This window comes from Schistocerca nitens, chromosome 4 (genome assembly GCF_023898315.1).
Source record: "Schistocerca nitens isolate TAMUIC-IGC-003100 chromosome 4, iqSchNite1.1, whole genome shotgun sequence".
Classification (NCBI taxonomy): Eukaryota; Metazoa; Arthropoda; class Insecta; order Orthoptera; family Acrididae; genus Schistocerca; species Schistocerca nitens.
In genome coordinates, this window is record NC_064617.1 from 854,521,606 (window position 1) to 854,538,861 (window position 17,256).

The 17,256-nt window shown below is 37.0% G+C and overlaps 1 protein-coding gene across 3 annotated transcripts in view; it reads left to right on the forward strand.

Moving 5' to 3' along the window:
- The window catches only part of LOC126253297 (kelch-like protein 28), a 153,997-nt gene that overhangs the window by 104,382 nt on the left and 32,359 nt on the right, over positions 1-17,256 (forward strand). For all 3 annotated transcript variants that reach the window (XM_049954527.1, XM_049954528.1, XM_049954529.1), the window contains 2 exons: positions 7,233-7,416; positions 10,006-10,184. In XM_049954527.1, the coding sequence (XP_049810484.1) occupies positions 7,233-7,416; positions 10,006-10,184 (363 nt within the window). The remainder of the gene's footprint in view (positions 1-7,232; positions 7,417-10,005; positions 10,185-17,256) is intronic.

Below are 17,256 nucleotides of genomic sequence, written 5' to 3' on the forward strand. Positions count from 1 at the left end.
ATTACATGCAACCTACTCTCCCATATAGAAGACAGCAACCATATTCCCCACCAACTCTCCACAGCTCCTATTCCTTTACCACCCAGCACCCTGCTCATCACTGTCAACTATAGGGTAACATCCCCTATGCCTATGGCCTTACCACTATTGAATACCACATTTCCCATTGCCCAACCAAATCCAAACCTACTGCCTCCTTCCTGGTCACCACGGCGAACTATAACTTCACCATCAATTACTTCTCCTTTGAAGGCATCACCTGCAAAGAAACTTGTGGTACAGCAGTGTACACTTGCATCACACCATCCTATGCTACCCTATTCATGAGCCACCTAGAGGAGTTATTCCTGACCACCCAGACTCCCAAACTGTTATAATCTGGTTCCTATTCATTGATGACATCTTCGTATTCTGATCTGAGGGTGAGAAACCGTATCCACATACATCTAGAAACCTATAACCACTGGTAAAATACCAGTGGTTATACCAGTGGTTATAGGGTTCAGAAAAGACCCTTTTTTAGGGTAGGGAGGACAGAAAGAAAGCAAATTTTAAGAGAGGTTAGAACTGAGACAAGCCTTCAGTTTGAGAAAGAAATCACAAAACATAATTCCAGCTTATTACATCAGCATAAACAGCTATTGGTTAAGAATTTTCAACAGTCAGCAGATATTTTAACTCTACCCAATTTTAACTCAGTCAATGTGAAATGTCAGCTATCTTTATTGCATCAAAATATTCGAGGACTGAGAAATAAAATTAATGAATTAACTATCTGCATAGATGAATTAGAGTCTTCAAACCCAGCTGACATAATCTGTCTCTCTGAACATCATGTGACCACTGGTATAGAACTTTTAAGTGTTACAGGGTTTAGGTTAGCATCTCACTTTTGTAGATCAGAAATGGAGAAAGGAGGAGTTGCCACATTCATCAGGAACTGTCATAAATTTAAGAACATAAACATTCATAAATTTTGCCTAGAACAGCATATGGAAGCATGTGCAACAGAATTAGAATTTCACAAAAAATCCTTCATAATATTAAGTGTATATCGAGCACCTGCAGGTAACTTTAATATGTTTGTAAACCACCTTGAAGCTGAACTGGCCCATTTAACAACCAAAAACAAAGAAATAGTGGTTGCTGGTGATTTCAATGTAGATTCCCTTAAAGACTCTCCCAATAAGAACTTATTTGAGCTAGTAACACTATCATTCAATTTAATTCCCACTTTAAAGTTCCCCACTAGGGTAGCCACTTGCTCACAAACAGCTATTGATAATATCTTTATAGAAAAGTCCAATGAACAAAATTATATTACAAAACCAATAGTCAATGGCCTCTCAGACCATGACATGCAGTTCCTTCTGTTAAATGTTAATACTGAACAGGATATAAAATCTGTTAAATCTGAGCTCAAGAGGGTAATCAATAAGCCAAAAATTGATTATTTTAGGACACTCCTCAGAGACATTCACTGGACTGATGTTTACAGTGCTCATGGCATGAATGAAAAATATAGCACTTTTGCTAATAAAGTGCTTACCTTATTCAAACACTGTTTTCCCCCTAAACTTACCAAGGTTAGAGCAAAGTCTACAAAGAAGCCATGGATTACTCGAGGAATAGGGGTATCTTGTAAAACAAAAAGAAAACTGTATCTGTCAATCCGAAACAGTTCCAATGTTGATGCTATAGCACATTACAAGAAATACTGCAAAATATTAAAGACTGTGATATGGATGTCAAAGCAAATATATTACAAGGAAAAGATAGTCATATCAGATAGCAAAATAAAGACAATATGGGATATAGTGAAGGAGGAGACCGGTAGAACCAGACATGAAAAGGAACAAATAGCATTAAGAGTAAATGATACATTGGTGACATATGTGTATAGTGTTGGAGAACTTTTTAACAAACATTTTATAACTGTTACTGAAAAGATGGGGTTGTCAGGTTTGGTAGATGCTGCTATGGAATACCTCAGACCAGACATTTCAAGTAACTTCTGTAATATGAATTTGACCCCAACAGAAATAATGTCCATCATAAAATCTTTAAAATCAAAAACATCTAGTGGGTATGATGAAATATCAACAAAGTTAATTAAAGAATCTGATTCTGAGCTAAGTAACATATAACCAGTCGTTTATCAGTGGAATATTTCCTGAATGGCTGAAATATGCCGAAGTTAAGCCACTGTTTAAGAAGGGAGATAAAAAAATAGCATCAAATTTCCGTCCAGTTTCACTGTTGCCAGCATTCTCAAAAATTTTCGAAAAAGTAATGTACAGTCGGCTTTATCTCAAATAACATACTGTCAAAGTCACAGTTTGGATTTCTAAAAGGTTCTGATATTGAGAAGGCTATCTACACTTACAGTGAAAATGTGCTTAATTCATTAGACAAAAAATTGCAGGCAACTGGTATATTTTGTGCCCTGTCAAATGCATTTGACTGTGTAAATCACAATATCCTTTTAAGTAAATTAGAATATTATAGTGTAACAGGAGATGCTGCAAAATGGTTCAAATCTTATATCTCTGGCAGGAAATAAAGGCTGTTATTAGGAAAGAGACATGTATCAAGCTATCAGGCATCATCCAACTGGGAACTAATTAAATGTGGGGTCCCACAAGGTTCCATTTTGGGGCCCTTACTTTTTCTTGTGTATATCAATGACCTTTCATCAGTAACATTACCAGATGCCAAGTTCGTTTTGTTTGCCGATGATACAAACATTGCAATAAATAGCAAATCAAGTGTAGTCTTAGAAAGATCAGCTAATAAAATATTTGTGGACATTAATCACTGGTTCCTAGCCAAGACTTTGTCACTAAACTTTGAAAAAACACACTACATGCAGTTCAGAACTTGTAAGGGGTGTCCCAAGAGTATATGTCTAACATACGATGACAAGAAGATAGAAGAAGGGGACAGTGTTAAATTCTTGGGATTACAGCTTGATAATAAATTCAACTGGGAGGAGCACACCACAGAACTGCTGAAGCGTCTTAACAAATGTCTGTTTGCAATGCGAATTTTGTCAGACATAGGGGATATAAAAATGAAAAAGCTGGCATACTATGCTTACTTTCATTCCATAATGTCATATGGGATTATTTTTTGGGGTAATTCATCAAGCCAAGCTAAAGTTTTCTGGGCACAAAAACGTGCAGTAAGAGTTATATGTGGTGTGAACTCAAGAACATCCTGCAGAAGCCTGTTTAGGGAACTAGGGATACTAACTACTGCTTCCCAATATATTTATTCCTTAATGAAATTTGTCATTAAAAATATATCACTTTTTCAAACCAACAGCTCAATTCATGGAATCAATACTAGAAATAAGAATAATCTTCACAAGGATTTAAAGTCACTTAGTCTTGTACAAAAAGGTGTGCATTATTCAGGAACACACATTTTCAATAACTTGCCAGCAGCCATAAAAAGCTTAACAACCAATGAAATTCAGTTTAAGAGAAGCCTAAAGGATTTATTGGTGACCAACTCCTTCTACTCCATTGATGAATTTCTCAGTAAAACCAACTGATTTGTGTATATATGTAAGTACAATATAATTTCTGCACAATTTCAGTGCAGTAATGTGTTCATTGTAATTGTGTGTGTGTGTGTAAGTACAATCTAACTTCTGCACCATTTCAGTGCAGTAATATGTTCATTGTAAATAAGTATTATAGTAGTTGTGTTACATGTTTATTACCTTATAAATAAATAAAAAACTTTTTTATTTTAAATTCAGTGCATTAGTATTTGTAAAATGACTCTTTCATATAGCGTTCATTAAAAAAATGACGATCATTCCACTTGGGACCTGTGGAATGGTACATTAGCTTATTTGTTTTAGTTGTAAATATTTGTCATGTATTGTTGTTTTTCTGACATGTTCCACATCCTGGAGGACCTCCTCACTACAGATCAATTGGAATTAAAGTAAATCTAATCTAATCTAATCAACACTTCCTCCCCCAGTCACTTCACCTGATCTTCATCAACTCCACAAGCCACTTTCCTTGATTTTGATCTCCACCTCAGGGATGGCTATGTCAGTACCTGTGTCCACACCAAACCTATTAACCACCATCAATATCTTCAACTCAACTACTGCCACCTATTCCATTCAAAGAAGTACCTTCCATACAGCATAGCTACCCAGGGTCATCACGCCTGTACTGATTAGTCCCTCTCCAAATATGCCAAGGATCTTATGAATGCCTTTTACAGACCAAAATTAACCTCCCAACCTTGTCCAGAAAATAGATCTCCTGTGCCTTCTCTCTCCAGTGCACTGTCCTGCCACAAAGCAGCACTCCTCTCATGAGACAGTACCACCCAGGACTGGAGCAGCTGCCACATGTTGTTGAGGTTGTTTCGAGTATGCTGCAGAAGTTTAGCTGGAAAGCCCTTACATATCCTCCATACAGTACCAATTTCTCCCTATGTGATTTCCATATTTTTGGAGCCCTGAATAAAGATGTAAGTGGTCGTTGATTTGCTTCGGATGAAGAGGCACATGCCTGGGTACAGTAATGGCTCTGTAGGCAACTGTAAATGTTTTAATGTGAAGGCATTGACAATCTTGTCTCACAGTGGGATAAATATATTAACGGTTATAGTGATTACTTCTGAAATAATAAACAATTTACTTATTTTTTCCATCAGCCTTGTTTCCATTTGAGTGCCCCTTATATTCTGCTGATCCCTAAACATGCGCAATATTTTTGTCGGTCACTACTCCACCATTCTTCCAAGTGCTTGCCTTGTGGCTCATATATTCCTGTCACAGGCCTCTCCTGCCACATCAAAGCCCAGGCCACCTGTGAAAGCAGCCATGTGATCCACCAACTAAGCTGCAAGCCCTGTGCTGCTTTTTAAGTGGGCATGACAACTAACAAGCTATCTATCGCCATGAATGGCCACTACCAAACTGTGGCCAAAAGACATCTGGACTACCCAGTTGCTGAACATACCACCCAACATGATGTGCTTCACAGCCTGTACCATATGGATTTTCCTATCTACACCAGCTTTTCTGAATTGCACAGGCTGGAACTCCCTGTACATTATATCCTTTATTCCCATAACCCCTTGTCCTAAGCCCTGTCTTCCACCTACATGTTCCCTTCTCTGTTCCCGCTCCAGTACTACACAAGCCTTACATCTTACCTTTCCTAAACTTCACCAGTCCTTTTCCTTCACCCCTTCTCCTTCCCCTTCAACCCTTATGCCAAAAAAAGCAGCCACTGCCTCTGGAAGCTTGCACATTTCAGTGCCTTTATATGTGTTTTCTCCTTCCACTGCTTGGTGAGTAGATTTTTCTTATCCATCCAGTTACATTATATTTTCAAAAATTGATTATTTTTGTTGAAAAAAATATTAATCAGCAGATAACTATTTAGAAAATAATGATTTATAGCCGAGGTTCTGGGCAAAATCTTTCTTCGGAGAACTAAGTAACACAAACAAGTGTGTGTTTGCTCCCCCCCCCCTCTCTCTTTCTATTTATCTCTCTCTCTCTCTCTCTCTCTCTCTCTCTCTCTCTATTCCTAGTTGTGGAACAGGACCTAAGAGATGTGTGTGGTAAGAAAATGGAAGTACTGCAAGGAAGGGGCTAGACACATTGACTGGAGGTGGTTGGCACCTACACAAGGAGATAGTGTAGGGACCCATTATTACAAGAATAATAAATTAATTCAAGGGGAATATGAAAAATATGGATTGAGAAAAAGAGTGCAGTAAAAGGAAGACATGGATCAGCTAGAGTGTTGTGGAAGAGTGCCGCGTAGATTGAGAGTCTGCTATGGGAGTAACAGAGCAGAATGTGTGGAAGCAAGAACAATGGGTGAGAAGTCAGATGGTAGTGATAAGGGCAGTAAGTCGAAGGAGGTTGTGGAAATGCAGGATATGTGTAGAGAGAGTTCTTTCCTGTGAAATTAAGAAAAGCTGGTGTTAGATTACATAGGTTGTGAAGCAGTCATTAAAGTCAATTATGTTACACAGAGAAGCATGAGTTGCAAATGGATAATAAGGTGCACACATGGAGTTCTGCACTGTGCTTGTAGTGAAGTTTATAGATGACACAGCTTCTTTTATGGGTGGCCTGCCTCTGTTCAGGTAAGAAATGCCAGTGACAGGACAGGAAGAGGGGTTGTATGAGAGACTTGTCTTGCATTTGAATCTTTTATTGTGCACATGAAAAAGTGAGTTATAGTGTGACTATAACCTTTGAACTTCTTTATGACATACTTTGATGATTTAAAGAACACAAGTATAATCATCAGCTCTTTAGCCATCATCCTTAATGATTGTCCTCTCCTTTGTCTAGTATCACAATTGTTTGAAAAATATATCTAAAAACAAAGATGATGTGGCTTACCGAACGAAAGCGCTGGTAGGTCGATAGACACACAAACAAACACAAACACACACACAAAATTCAAGCTTTCGCAACAAACTGTTGCCTCATCAGGAAAGAGGGAAGGATAGGGAAAGACGAAAGGATGTGGGTTTTAAGGGAGAGTGTAAGGAGTCATTCCAATCCCGGGAGCGGAAAGACTTACCTTAGGGGGAAAAAAGGACGGGGATACACTCGCACACACACACATATCCATCCGCACATACACAGACACAAGCAGACATATTTAAAGATATATTTAAAGATATATTTTTCCCACGTGGAATGTTTCCCTCTATTATATTGATCACAATTGTTTGCATACACAAACCCCTCTTTGCATTGGCTTTGAAAGTTGCTTCAGTAGTTTTTATCTGGTTCCGAACTACATTATACAATGAATTATGTCCTTTGTGAATAAAAGAAGGGAATGTTCCAAAATGAAAATATGACAAAGTAAAACAGAAAAACACACAACAGCGACTGACTGAACTATAGATACCTGTGCCAAATCCAGTAATTTTTGATACTGTGGGTCTTTCATCAAGTGAAATAAACAGAGCTTTGATGGAGAAAACAGGATTTTATGAGCATTAGCATAGTCAGTGGGTTTGAGGAATCACAGAAAGACAGGCTCAGACAGAATTCAATTTTTATTTGTTTAATCTTTATCAGCTTATAGTTAATTATTGGTAGTTTATTATAAAACTCCAGGAGCAGAGCGTACTGAAATGTAGCATTTTCATCCTATTATTTCAGGAACTGTGTTCATAATGGTAGGTCTGCAGAGAATACTGTAATTATATTGCAGGTGATGTTAGTCATAGGTGGAAAAATGGATGATACAACCACTCATGCAAGTGTAGAATGTTTTACTCCTGGATTCAGTCAATGGAGTTATCATCTTCCTGGTCACAAAATATGCATAAAGAGTATGCACCACGCACGATCTTCATTTGCTACAGCTGCCAAAGAGTATGATGTGTATGTCATTGGTACGTATAATCTTTTCCTTCTGATGAATTCTCATTTTATTTTCATTCTCCTATAATTTACAGTACACTGTTAGAAGTTTCAAAATCAATAACAGCTTTTGGGTAACATCTTCCTCTCAACATAGCACTGGTCTATATGTCAATAACACAATGTTCAGTTACTTTGCGCCAGAATGTTAAAGCTTTATTTTCTGCACAGCAATTACTATTTCATCACTTGCTTGCATTGATTGCATAAACAACTAACATGTCACTGACTAGAATGTCATGTGTGATGATTCAACTTTCGACTAGCAAGTAAACTTCATAATATTCAGAAAATAACTGAATTATGAAATGTTTATTGAAATTCATCCAACTAATAACTTAGTGATAGTCATGCGAATGTAAATGGCCAAACTGTGTTTACATAACAGCTGGTGCACAACGCATGTTTCACTGGTGGCTCTCCACCGAGCGAGGTGGCGCAGTGGTTAGCACACTGGACTCGCATTCGGGAGGACGACGGTTCAATCCCGTCTCCAGCCATCCTGATTTAGGTTTTCCGTGATTTCCCTAAATCGCTTCAGGCAAATGCCGGGATGGTTCCTTTGAAAGGGCACGGCCGATTTCCTTCCCAATCCTTCCCTAACCCGAGCCTGCGCTCCGTCTCTAATGACCTCGTTGTCGACGGGACGTTAAACACTAACCACCACCACCACCACTGGTGGCTCTCCCTTTGACAGTATATGCTTTTTTGAATTTGGAAGCATTAACTCAACCACTACAATCAAGAATGGACAGAAAAAAGATTCACTTTCCAAGTAGCAGCAGGAAAAAGTACAAAAATTATTACTTTCAGAACCAGATGTTCCTTTACAAGACAAAAGGGATGCAAAAAAACTGAAAAGGGACTCATTAGAAAAGTTCCCCAGGACCGTAGTTGAAGGAAGCTACAGCAGGAAATAACAAGTGGGAGTAACTAGCAAAGCAAGAAATTTTAAAAAGTGAGAAATTGGAGTGGCAAAGAGGGCCATTGATAAGACAGACATAAGGGAAGGAAAACTGAAAATAAAAGTACGGATGAAACAAAAATGCTTTTACAATCTACAAAAGTGATCCTTAATTCTCCTTCTGTTTCAATAAAATTGTAGATGTTCTTTTATTTTGCATGACACAATAACATGAGCTTTTCACAGTGCCATAACTGATTTTGACCAGCCAGTAGTCAGATTATCTCTCTGGAACCTATACAAGGAGGTTAAGTCCACATATCGATGATTTCTGTGTTCTGTATTGAGCAGATGTAAATCACACTTTGTCCAAAACACACTTCATCCAAAACTGTTTATTACTGGCAACAATTGTTACAAAGGAATAAATACACAGAGAAATGAGTGGAATAATCCCAGTATCATTGAAGAGGCCTCTGTAGGATGTACAGATTTCCACTTTAGACAATATTCTTATCAATTACCATTTCTGAATAATACTTTATTTACATTGCCTGTTTTATTCCTGAATATTATGTGATCCGTCCTTAAGGAAATGGAAGTATGAAAAATTCAGCTGGCATCCTTAACTTTCTGATCGACATGAGAGAAGATACTTCAGAATGCAAAATATGCTGCGGTGAACTACTTCATTTGTTTGTCTGTGTAATGACTTCAGCTTAATTTATCTGGCTGGAGCCTAACATGTTTTATGCATAGTGCTTTATTTAATGTGAGATCATTAGTGTCTGTTATTACTACCAGCTGCTCCATAGTGCTTGTTTGAAATAATATGAATCTTTGTGAGATTAAAACTGAATATTTTGCTGTGAACTATGAGGACAAAGGTTACGACGGAAGTTTCTCAATATGGAATTCTAGGTGGACACATCACATCCTGATTCACATCACCTTTAGATCTATTGTACATATACTGTAGCCTAGACATTAATTTCGTTAATTTTGTTTGCGGCCTTTCAGTTTAAGCAGACTGTGTACATGTAGGGTATCACTCTTATATAATAACCCTCACAAAAAAATTACGCAAGGAAGACAAACGTTTCAAAACATCAAGTAGAGAATGCAAGGTCTAAATAAGCATCATACCATGGGCTGAAGATGCATACAGAAGATATGGATAAATCGAGGATGAAAACTGCTGTTTATCATCTGTGAAATGAGAAATTAAAAAGATAGCAATATCAGCTGTGAATGGTCTTCTGTTGATTAAGACTAAAATTTAAAGCACAGCAAGAAGGATAAATATATTTGCTTAATCCTTGTGCTAGCAGTAGTTATTTTAATTTTTCAGTCTCATGTTTTGAATGCTCTCATATTATCATCATCTTTGATATGATTTACGTAGCTACTGTTCTGTGTTACATTTTGTGTGAATCTTTGTATTTCTACTTTGATTACATATGTGTAACCTGAAATTAGAAGTTGTCAGCCACATTATGTGTAAGTGCCAATGCTAAGATTCTCAGAACGTTTTCCCCAATTTTGAAGCCATGCACAAGACACTGCCTATGAATACAATCTGAGAAACAAGCATTACTGTTTTAAATTTTATTTTCTTGTACTTCTTTGATATGACACAATTTTTTTGTGTTTTCAGGAGGGAAAGGTGAGTCTGGTCTACTGGACACATTTGAACATTATCACGTGAAATGCAACACGTGGAATTTGTTACAAAATATTCCTAAAGCAGTAGAGGGTGCAGCTGCTGTTATTGCAAATGGAAAACTTATTGTAACAGGAGGTCGATCAACGACTTGTTATGAATCTTCTACATGGGTTAGTTGAAACAGCCACCTAACTTCAACATTTTAGATATTTATTTATTTATTTATTGCCTGTCTGTGACTCAACATCTTCTCTATATGTGAGTAGCAATCTATCCATTTCATAATATTAAACAATGGAAACTCCAGGTAGAAATATGAACAGTGTAGGGAAAGACATATTGCTACTTACTGTAAAGAAGGCACATTGAGTTTGCAGACAGACACAAAAGACACTTCTATCAAGTTTCCAGCCACAGCCTTCATCAACAAAACAGAAATACACACTATTCATACATAGAAGCACGCACAACTCATGCACACATGACCGCCAACACCAGCAGCTTGGGCCGGAATCCCACATCCCGGCCCACACTGCCAGTGATGGCAGTCATGTGTGCATGTTTTATGATTGATTGTATGTATGAATGAATGCTGTATGTCTCTCTTTTGCTGTTGAAAAGTTTTATGTAAGTGTCTTTTAATTGTGCCTGTTTGCAACTTAACATGTTTTCTTTATGGTAAGTAACACTCTATCTTTTCCTTTTAATAATATTGTTGTTACTCTATCCTGTACTTTGAATTTTTAGATATTTATAAAATAGGTGAAACTCAAGAAAGAAATATAAATGTTGATACTTAAGATGTTGCCTTACTTAAAGTAGACAAAGATGGTGTACAAACTAGCTTTGTTTAAATGTACTGTCCACCGGTCTCTTTTTTTTTTTTTTTTGCATTAAATAACAGAATAGTAATACACAATACTGCAGAAAAGTGCACACATTATTCCTTCTTTCAGAATCAGTAACATGATTAAAAATCAGTTAATTGAATAAAGCTTCATCTGTAAGTCGAAAATATTTCTTTCTCTCAGCTGTTAACAGCCCCACACTAAATGTTCTACTGTCCTGAGCCAATTAGTTGTATAATTCATGTGCAAACAAAAAAAAATCACAATTTTGTGAACAAGCTGGAGTTCATAAACTATAGTGCAAGTAAGATGTTCTGGAACATAATGTTAGATGTCATGGAACATACAGAGTTGGTGGTGATGAAATATCCTTTTTAGAAGACAGTCCACATCACTTCTTATTGTATACATATAAAAGGTTTCAACCTATTAAATTCATTGTCAGACCTCTTTTGCTGTCTTTATTTTAGTCAATGCATCATCTGCATCAAGTTTTATCATACAAAAAGTAGGCCTACTACTCATTTCTCAAATGATACTGGAGCAGTTATGGACATGACTAGTACTTCTGGTGTGGTACAACATGACACATGGACCACATCAGCCGGAATAACAACCACAAAATTTTTCTGATATTTGTTTTGAATCTTACACATGTACAAAAGAAATTTCAATTTTTAAGGTTTTCTAATAAAATAGTCCATTCCTGAATGTATGTATTGATTTTAAGAAAGATATAATTCTCTTTTTCTTTTAATTTTTTAATTCCTTCTTCTTCTTCTTCTTCTTCTTTTGTTTTTTCTGCCTGTGTCTCACACTGACACAAAGGCAGCATGGTTACTAATGGATTTTACATGGTTAGTTTAAGGCCATGGGTCCCAAACTTTTCTTTCGGTGGAACACTTTGAGACTTATGGTATTCTGTTGGAACACCTGGTTTATTTTCAAGGATAATAAAAATTTAAAAAAATATTTTAATTAATGAGAAACTTCTTTTTGTTTAGTGGTTATTTCAATTTTAAATCATAACTGATAACACAGAAATCATAATAAAATTTTCTAAAAATGAGAGAAATTGTTGTGAAGAAGCCATGTTGTTAATGTCTTTGGGGAGCATGTATTCACTCCCACAGAGCACAGTTCAGGGAATCCTGGTTTAAGAGGAGGCTGGATGTCCTTTCTGTCACCACCCCATTACCTCCTGAGACAGAATACGTGAACCCCAACTGTTTGTGTGCAGTGTTATTCATGTAAAGTGAGTGAAGTTTTCAAAATGTTTGTGAATTATGTAACTGAGGTGAGACTTGGGTGCCTGCCCGGTATTCACCTTGTGAGATGTAGGAACCCACTCAAAAACAACATCGAGGCTGACGTGAACATTGACCCTCTGTTAATGTGCTGGGTGGAATCGATCCTGGACTGGCACAGCTCCCCATCCTGGCAGTGGCACTTTAACATGTACTGCTCTCCTGGCAGGTTAAGAAAGATATAATTCACTATTTCTCTAGAAATTGCCATGCTATGAATGAATCATCAATGTGAAACTCATACCACATACTACTGATAGTCATAAAAATGAATAATTACTGTTACAAACAAGTAATACACATTACTGGCACAGAATCGATATCTCATTAAATTGCTTCAAATAGAACATTTTTATTCTTGTATCAAATGATGTATTGGGTTATAATAAAATGCTGAAGTAGGAAACAACTCAAAAACCATATCCAGGCTGGCAGTTTTGCACTGCCCACATGATTTGCACAGCTTGTATTTTTTGACAGGATACGTCTTTTCCTCAGTACTCTCTTGAGCACAGGAAATTGCTTCATACAGCCATCTGGTAACAGAACTAAAGCCATTGGCACATGGATCACACATTCAAACATTGAGCGTTGAGTGTACAGAGTTTCTGACATCATAGCATGGAAAAAGCACGTTGGGGAGTCGTTCCGAACTTGCAGAGCAACATCTAGCATGACAGATATTCTAAACATGGGTTCAAACAATGACCAATGAGATGGAAAAATGCCACTTACATCACATGCATGCCATCTCTCTTCAGTCATGAGATGCCTTATTGGCTTTCAGTTTCAGCCCATATGTATATATGCCCTTTCTAAACATCAGCAAATTGAAGAACTCTCAAAAACCCATCACTAATTGTATGATTTGTTGTAATAAAATGAAGGGAAATGTCATATTGGTGGTTAAAGAATATTGTAACTTGTGTGTTATAAAACTATACTATTTTAACTCAATGGCACACTGAGGAACCTTAGGAAAGGCAGTGTTGTTGATACAATTTGTTATAATTAAATGACAGTTAGTAACATATATAAGATTAAGGCTTTCGGTATATGATAAGATGCAAAGTTCGGTCAGTCATCGCTTGTTGGTGATTTACTTTAATGAGTAGTGTTGCAGAATGGTAAGTTAATGGATGACAGGTTGGTGGTTCGTGCATCACTAGATCAAAAAATTATTATTATTAGGCTTCATGTTTTCTAATAGGTTCTGATACTTTCTTATTAGTTTCATTAAAGTGTATTACATGATATTTGATGTTATGTAAATATAAGTGATCTCTTTCTGAGGAGTGAGTTTGTTCATTTGGCTTAATCTGCAAGATAGCTTGTACTACTTGCAACAAGATATTTTGCATTTTCTTGTTATAAGTGTTGTATTTCATTTGTTGTAAAGATTCTGCTGCTGAACGGAAATAATGATCGAGTAGTAATTTGTATGGCACTATTTGAAATTTTATAAGCTGATGTCATTATTGATTGGACACAGTACTTTTCCTTTTGCTTTATAAAATGTCCGTGGATAATGAAGTTTTTATTTATGTATACTACAGACAAAACAATGTGACTAGCATATGGACAATGGAGCAAATGTGCATTTTAATACAATTAATACTCATTTCTTAAACAGTGCGATTTGTGAGCCAGATACAGCCAACTCTGCTGGAACACACTGCCATCACATATACCATGTTGAGGCACAAGTGCCATATGCATAAGTTGCTTCATTTCTGAGCATTCAGGAGCCTGTTGAACTCGGCATGCTCAACGCTGATGTTCAACAGCATGGTCCGTGTGCCGACGGCTTACAAGCAATCTAGCATTGTCAGTGCAGCTCAGTGGAGTGCACTGTGCCTCCAACCATTACCAGGACATTTCTGCCTGTATAAAATGTCTGTCCAATCTGTCAATGGCCTTGAGAGGCCGATTCAAGCTTAGACTGTGCACGTACTTTTGCTCTATGGCAGTGAGTGCTGTCGGCATGTGGAAGTTCCCCACCAAATGAGCATACACCACAGCAGCATCATTCAAACAAACAGCTGCTGTTGTGAGACACATAATATTGAAGATCTGCTTCATAGTGGTCATCAGTTGTCAACAACACGAGCTGATAACAACTACCTACAAATTATGGCCTTGTGATACACTGTGGAGTATGCAAAAGGACTGTGCAAAGCCTTATTTGGAAACAGTGTGGTAGACTTTGTCAACCAAGATAGTCACAACCATATCAACACATGATCAGTTTGGTCTCTAGATATTCTGGCTTTTTTACTTGTTATCAGTTCATTTATAAAATACAAGATTATAACTCTAATGTAATTGGATAGAAAAGAAATTCATGCACCAAGTGGTGGTAGAAGAAAAAAAACGTATAAAAATTATGGAAATAAGCAAGATTTCAAAGCCACTGTCTCCTTCTTCTGGCAGAACAAATTAAGGGAAAGGAAGAGGGATGGAGGAAAAGGACTGGGCAGATTTAGGAAATGGAGAGAGTTACAGAAAAGTCTCCCTGAACCCCAGATAATTCTCCCATGACCCTGGGTTCTGGATGAATTTTCTGTAGCTCTCCCCAGTTCCTAAATCTTGCCAGTCCTGTTCCTTCATCCCTCTTTCTTTCTGTTCAGCCCTTCTGCCAGAAGAAGGAACCGCTATGAAAGCTTGCATATTTCCATAACTTTTATATGTGTTTTCTCCAGTCACTGCTTGGTGAGGAGAATATTTTTTTTTTTTTTTTTATGTTGCAAATGGTATGAGTGACTTTTCACTGCAGACTAACATTTTCCAAGGTTTATGTTGTGTGAGATATTTTTACAACAAATTAAAAAACACAGTAATTTAACATTTAACTGTATTTTAATAAGTATTTAGTAACTTTTCCAAATATAAAACGTACAGAGAAAAGCTTTTGATAAAGTTAATAGAGTTTAAGTATGGGAAATTTTGGAAGAGAATGATATACCCCAGTATGTCACTAGTATAATTCAAAGTACATATGTACACAACAAAATCAAAGTATGAAAAGGAAGTCTGTTGATGACAAACATCTATCAAGGAATGAGACAATGGTGTCCTTTGTTACCAACTGTATTTAATATGTACATAGACGATGTCACAAAGACATGGCAGAATAAAGTAGTGCACCATTGTAAGCATAATAATAAAGTTATAAGTATACTCTTGTTTGCAGATGATCAAATAATCTAAACGGACTCAGAAAATAAATTACAGAGAGCAATTCGGTTGTTGCACAAGGTGCCAAATGGTTCTAATATGACAATATTTAAAAGTAAAACTAATAATGGCAGTCCATGGTAAGGAGCATTTAAGAGCAAAAATAATAATTGATGATTAGCTGGTAGAGAAAATAAATACTTTTAAACACTTGGGTTGTGAGGTCTGATACATCACACACAATGATCAAGAATACAAACTGCAAAAATTCCAGCATTTGTTAGGTACCATAAATCACACTCTCCTCAGAAAAGTTAGAAAAGAGACAGTACTAAAATTTTATAATGTGAGGGCAGTGCCAGGTGTAATGTGTGGGTCAGAGACTTGGACTTTAACTGCCAGTCAAAAGAGGAGGAGTGAGTCAGTAGAGATGAGACTCATAGATTGGGTAAAAAATAGTGAACTGGGGAATGAACTGGATGTCAAAAACGTACTTCAGAAAAATAGCGGGTTACAGAAAGAAATGGCATAAACACATTCAAGGGATGCCAGATGAATGTATACCTAAAATGATATACAAACATATACTTCAAGGGAAAAGGAATGTTGGTTGTCCTGAGAAGAGATAGAAAGATCAGCTGCAGTCTACTTGAAATTGGAATAGATAAGGATGCCTAAGCCAAAATTGGATATGATGGTGGTGGTGATGATGATGATGATGATGATAATGATGATAATGATGACAACAACAGAAGTTAACCCAAACTTGGTCTGAAAACAGACTTTCTGCAACTAACTCTGTGGGCTTAGTCGCCTAACTATTTATTCATTCTTGAGACTCAAAATAAATACCGTCATTGCTGAAATTACAACTTTAACAAATTTAAAACCACAAGTCTGCCTCTGTAGCCAAGTGGCCACAGCAGGGCTGCCTGTAATCTGGGGAACCCATGTTTGATCACTGGTCCTGGCACAGATTTTTCCTCAGTGGGAGGACTTGAATGGGGTGTATTCACAGCCAAACCTCCAGATGTCTGACACTCAGATCAGTACCAGACATGGTATGTAGATAGACTATGAACCAAAACACAAATTTAGTTTGTTCTATGTGCTGTCGTCCAATGGAACATGCGTAAATGCTAATTAACGGTAAGACCAGAACCATGGAGCATAGGAAAGGTGTATCTGTGAGTGATAGTTTTGTAGATCTTGTGTGAGTGACTTTGTAGAGCATGAGGCCAGCTGTGTTGAAACCTCACTGATGGCAATCTGTTTTGACTGTTTACGAGTGAAACTGTTAAATGCGAGAACATTTTCCTGACATGTAAAAGGACTTTTCAGAGTTTGTAGCAATGTTCTTTTGGTAGTCTGCTTTCGCTTCATTAATTAAAGGTAGTAAACCTATAGAGTATATTTGTATAGATAGGTGTGGTGTTCTGTTGCACATGTGTGACAGAACAGACGTCACTCATGATGAAGCAGCTAGTGCATTTGTAGTTCTGCAGAATAAACATAAACAGTCAGAACAGTAGAATGTAGAAAAAATTGTGTCACATGTGCAGAAGTATTAATAGTCCTATACAATACTTTCACGCATAATACAGTTAAAAGAAAGAAAGAAAGAAATTTAATTATTGGGGTATGAACTCAGAACACCTGGTACGACAATCTAATGCTCTACCAATTTCTCCATGGAAACTATAGACATAAAATACTCACAGTTATGCTTTTCCTGTACTCTGTAGTTTTGCTGTTACTTTTAATTAATGTTTACACCCATTCTGGTAGACAACAGCTTATAGTATGAACTAAATTGGAGTTTTGGTTGATACTCAATCGACATACAATGTTTGGTACCAATCTGAGTGTCTGACATCTGGAAGTTTGGGTGTCAGCCTCATGATGCCAGT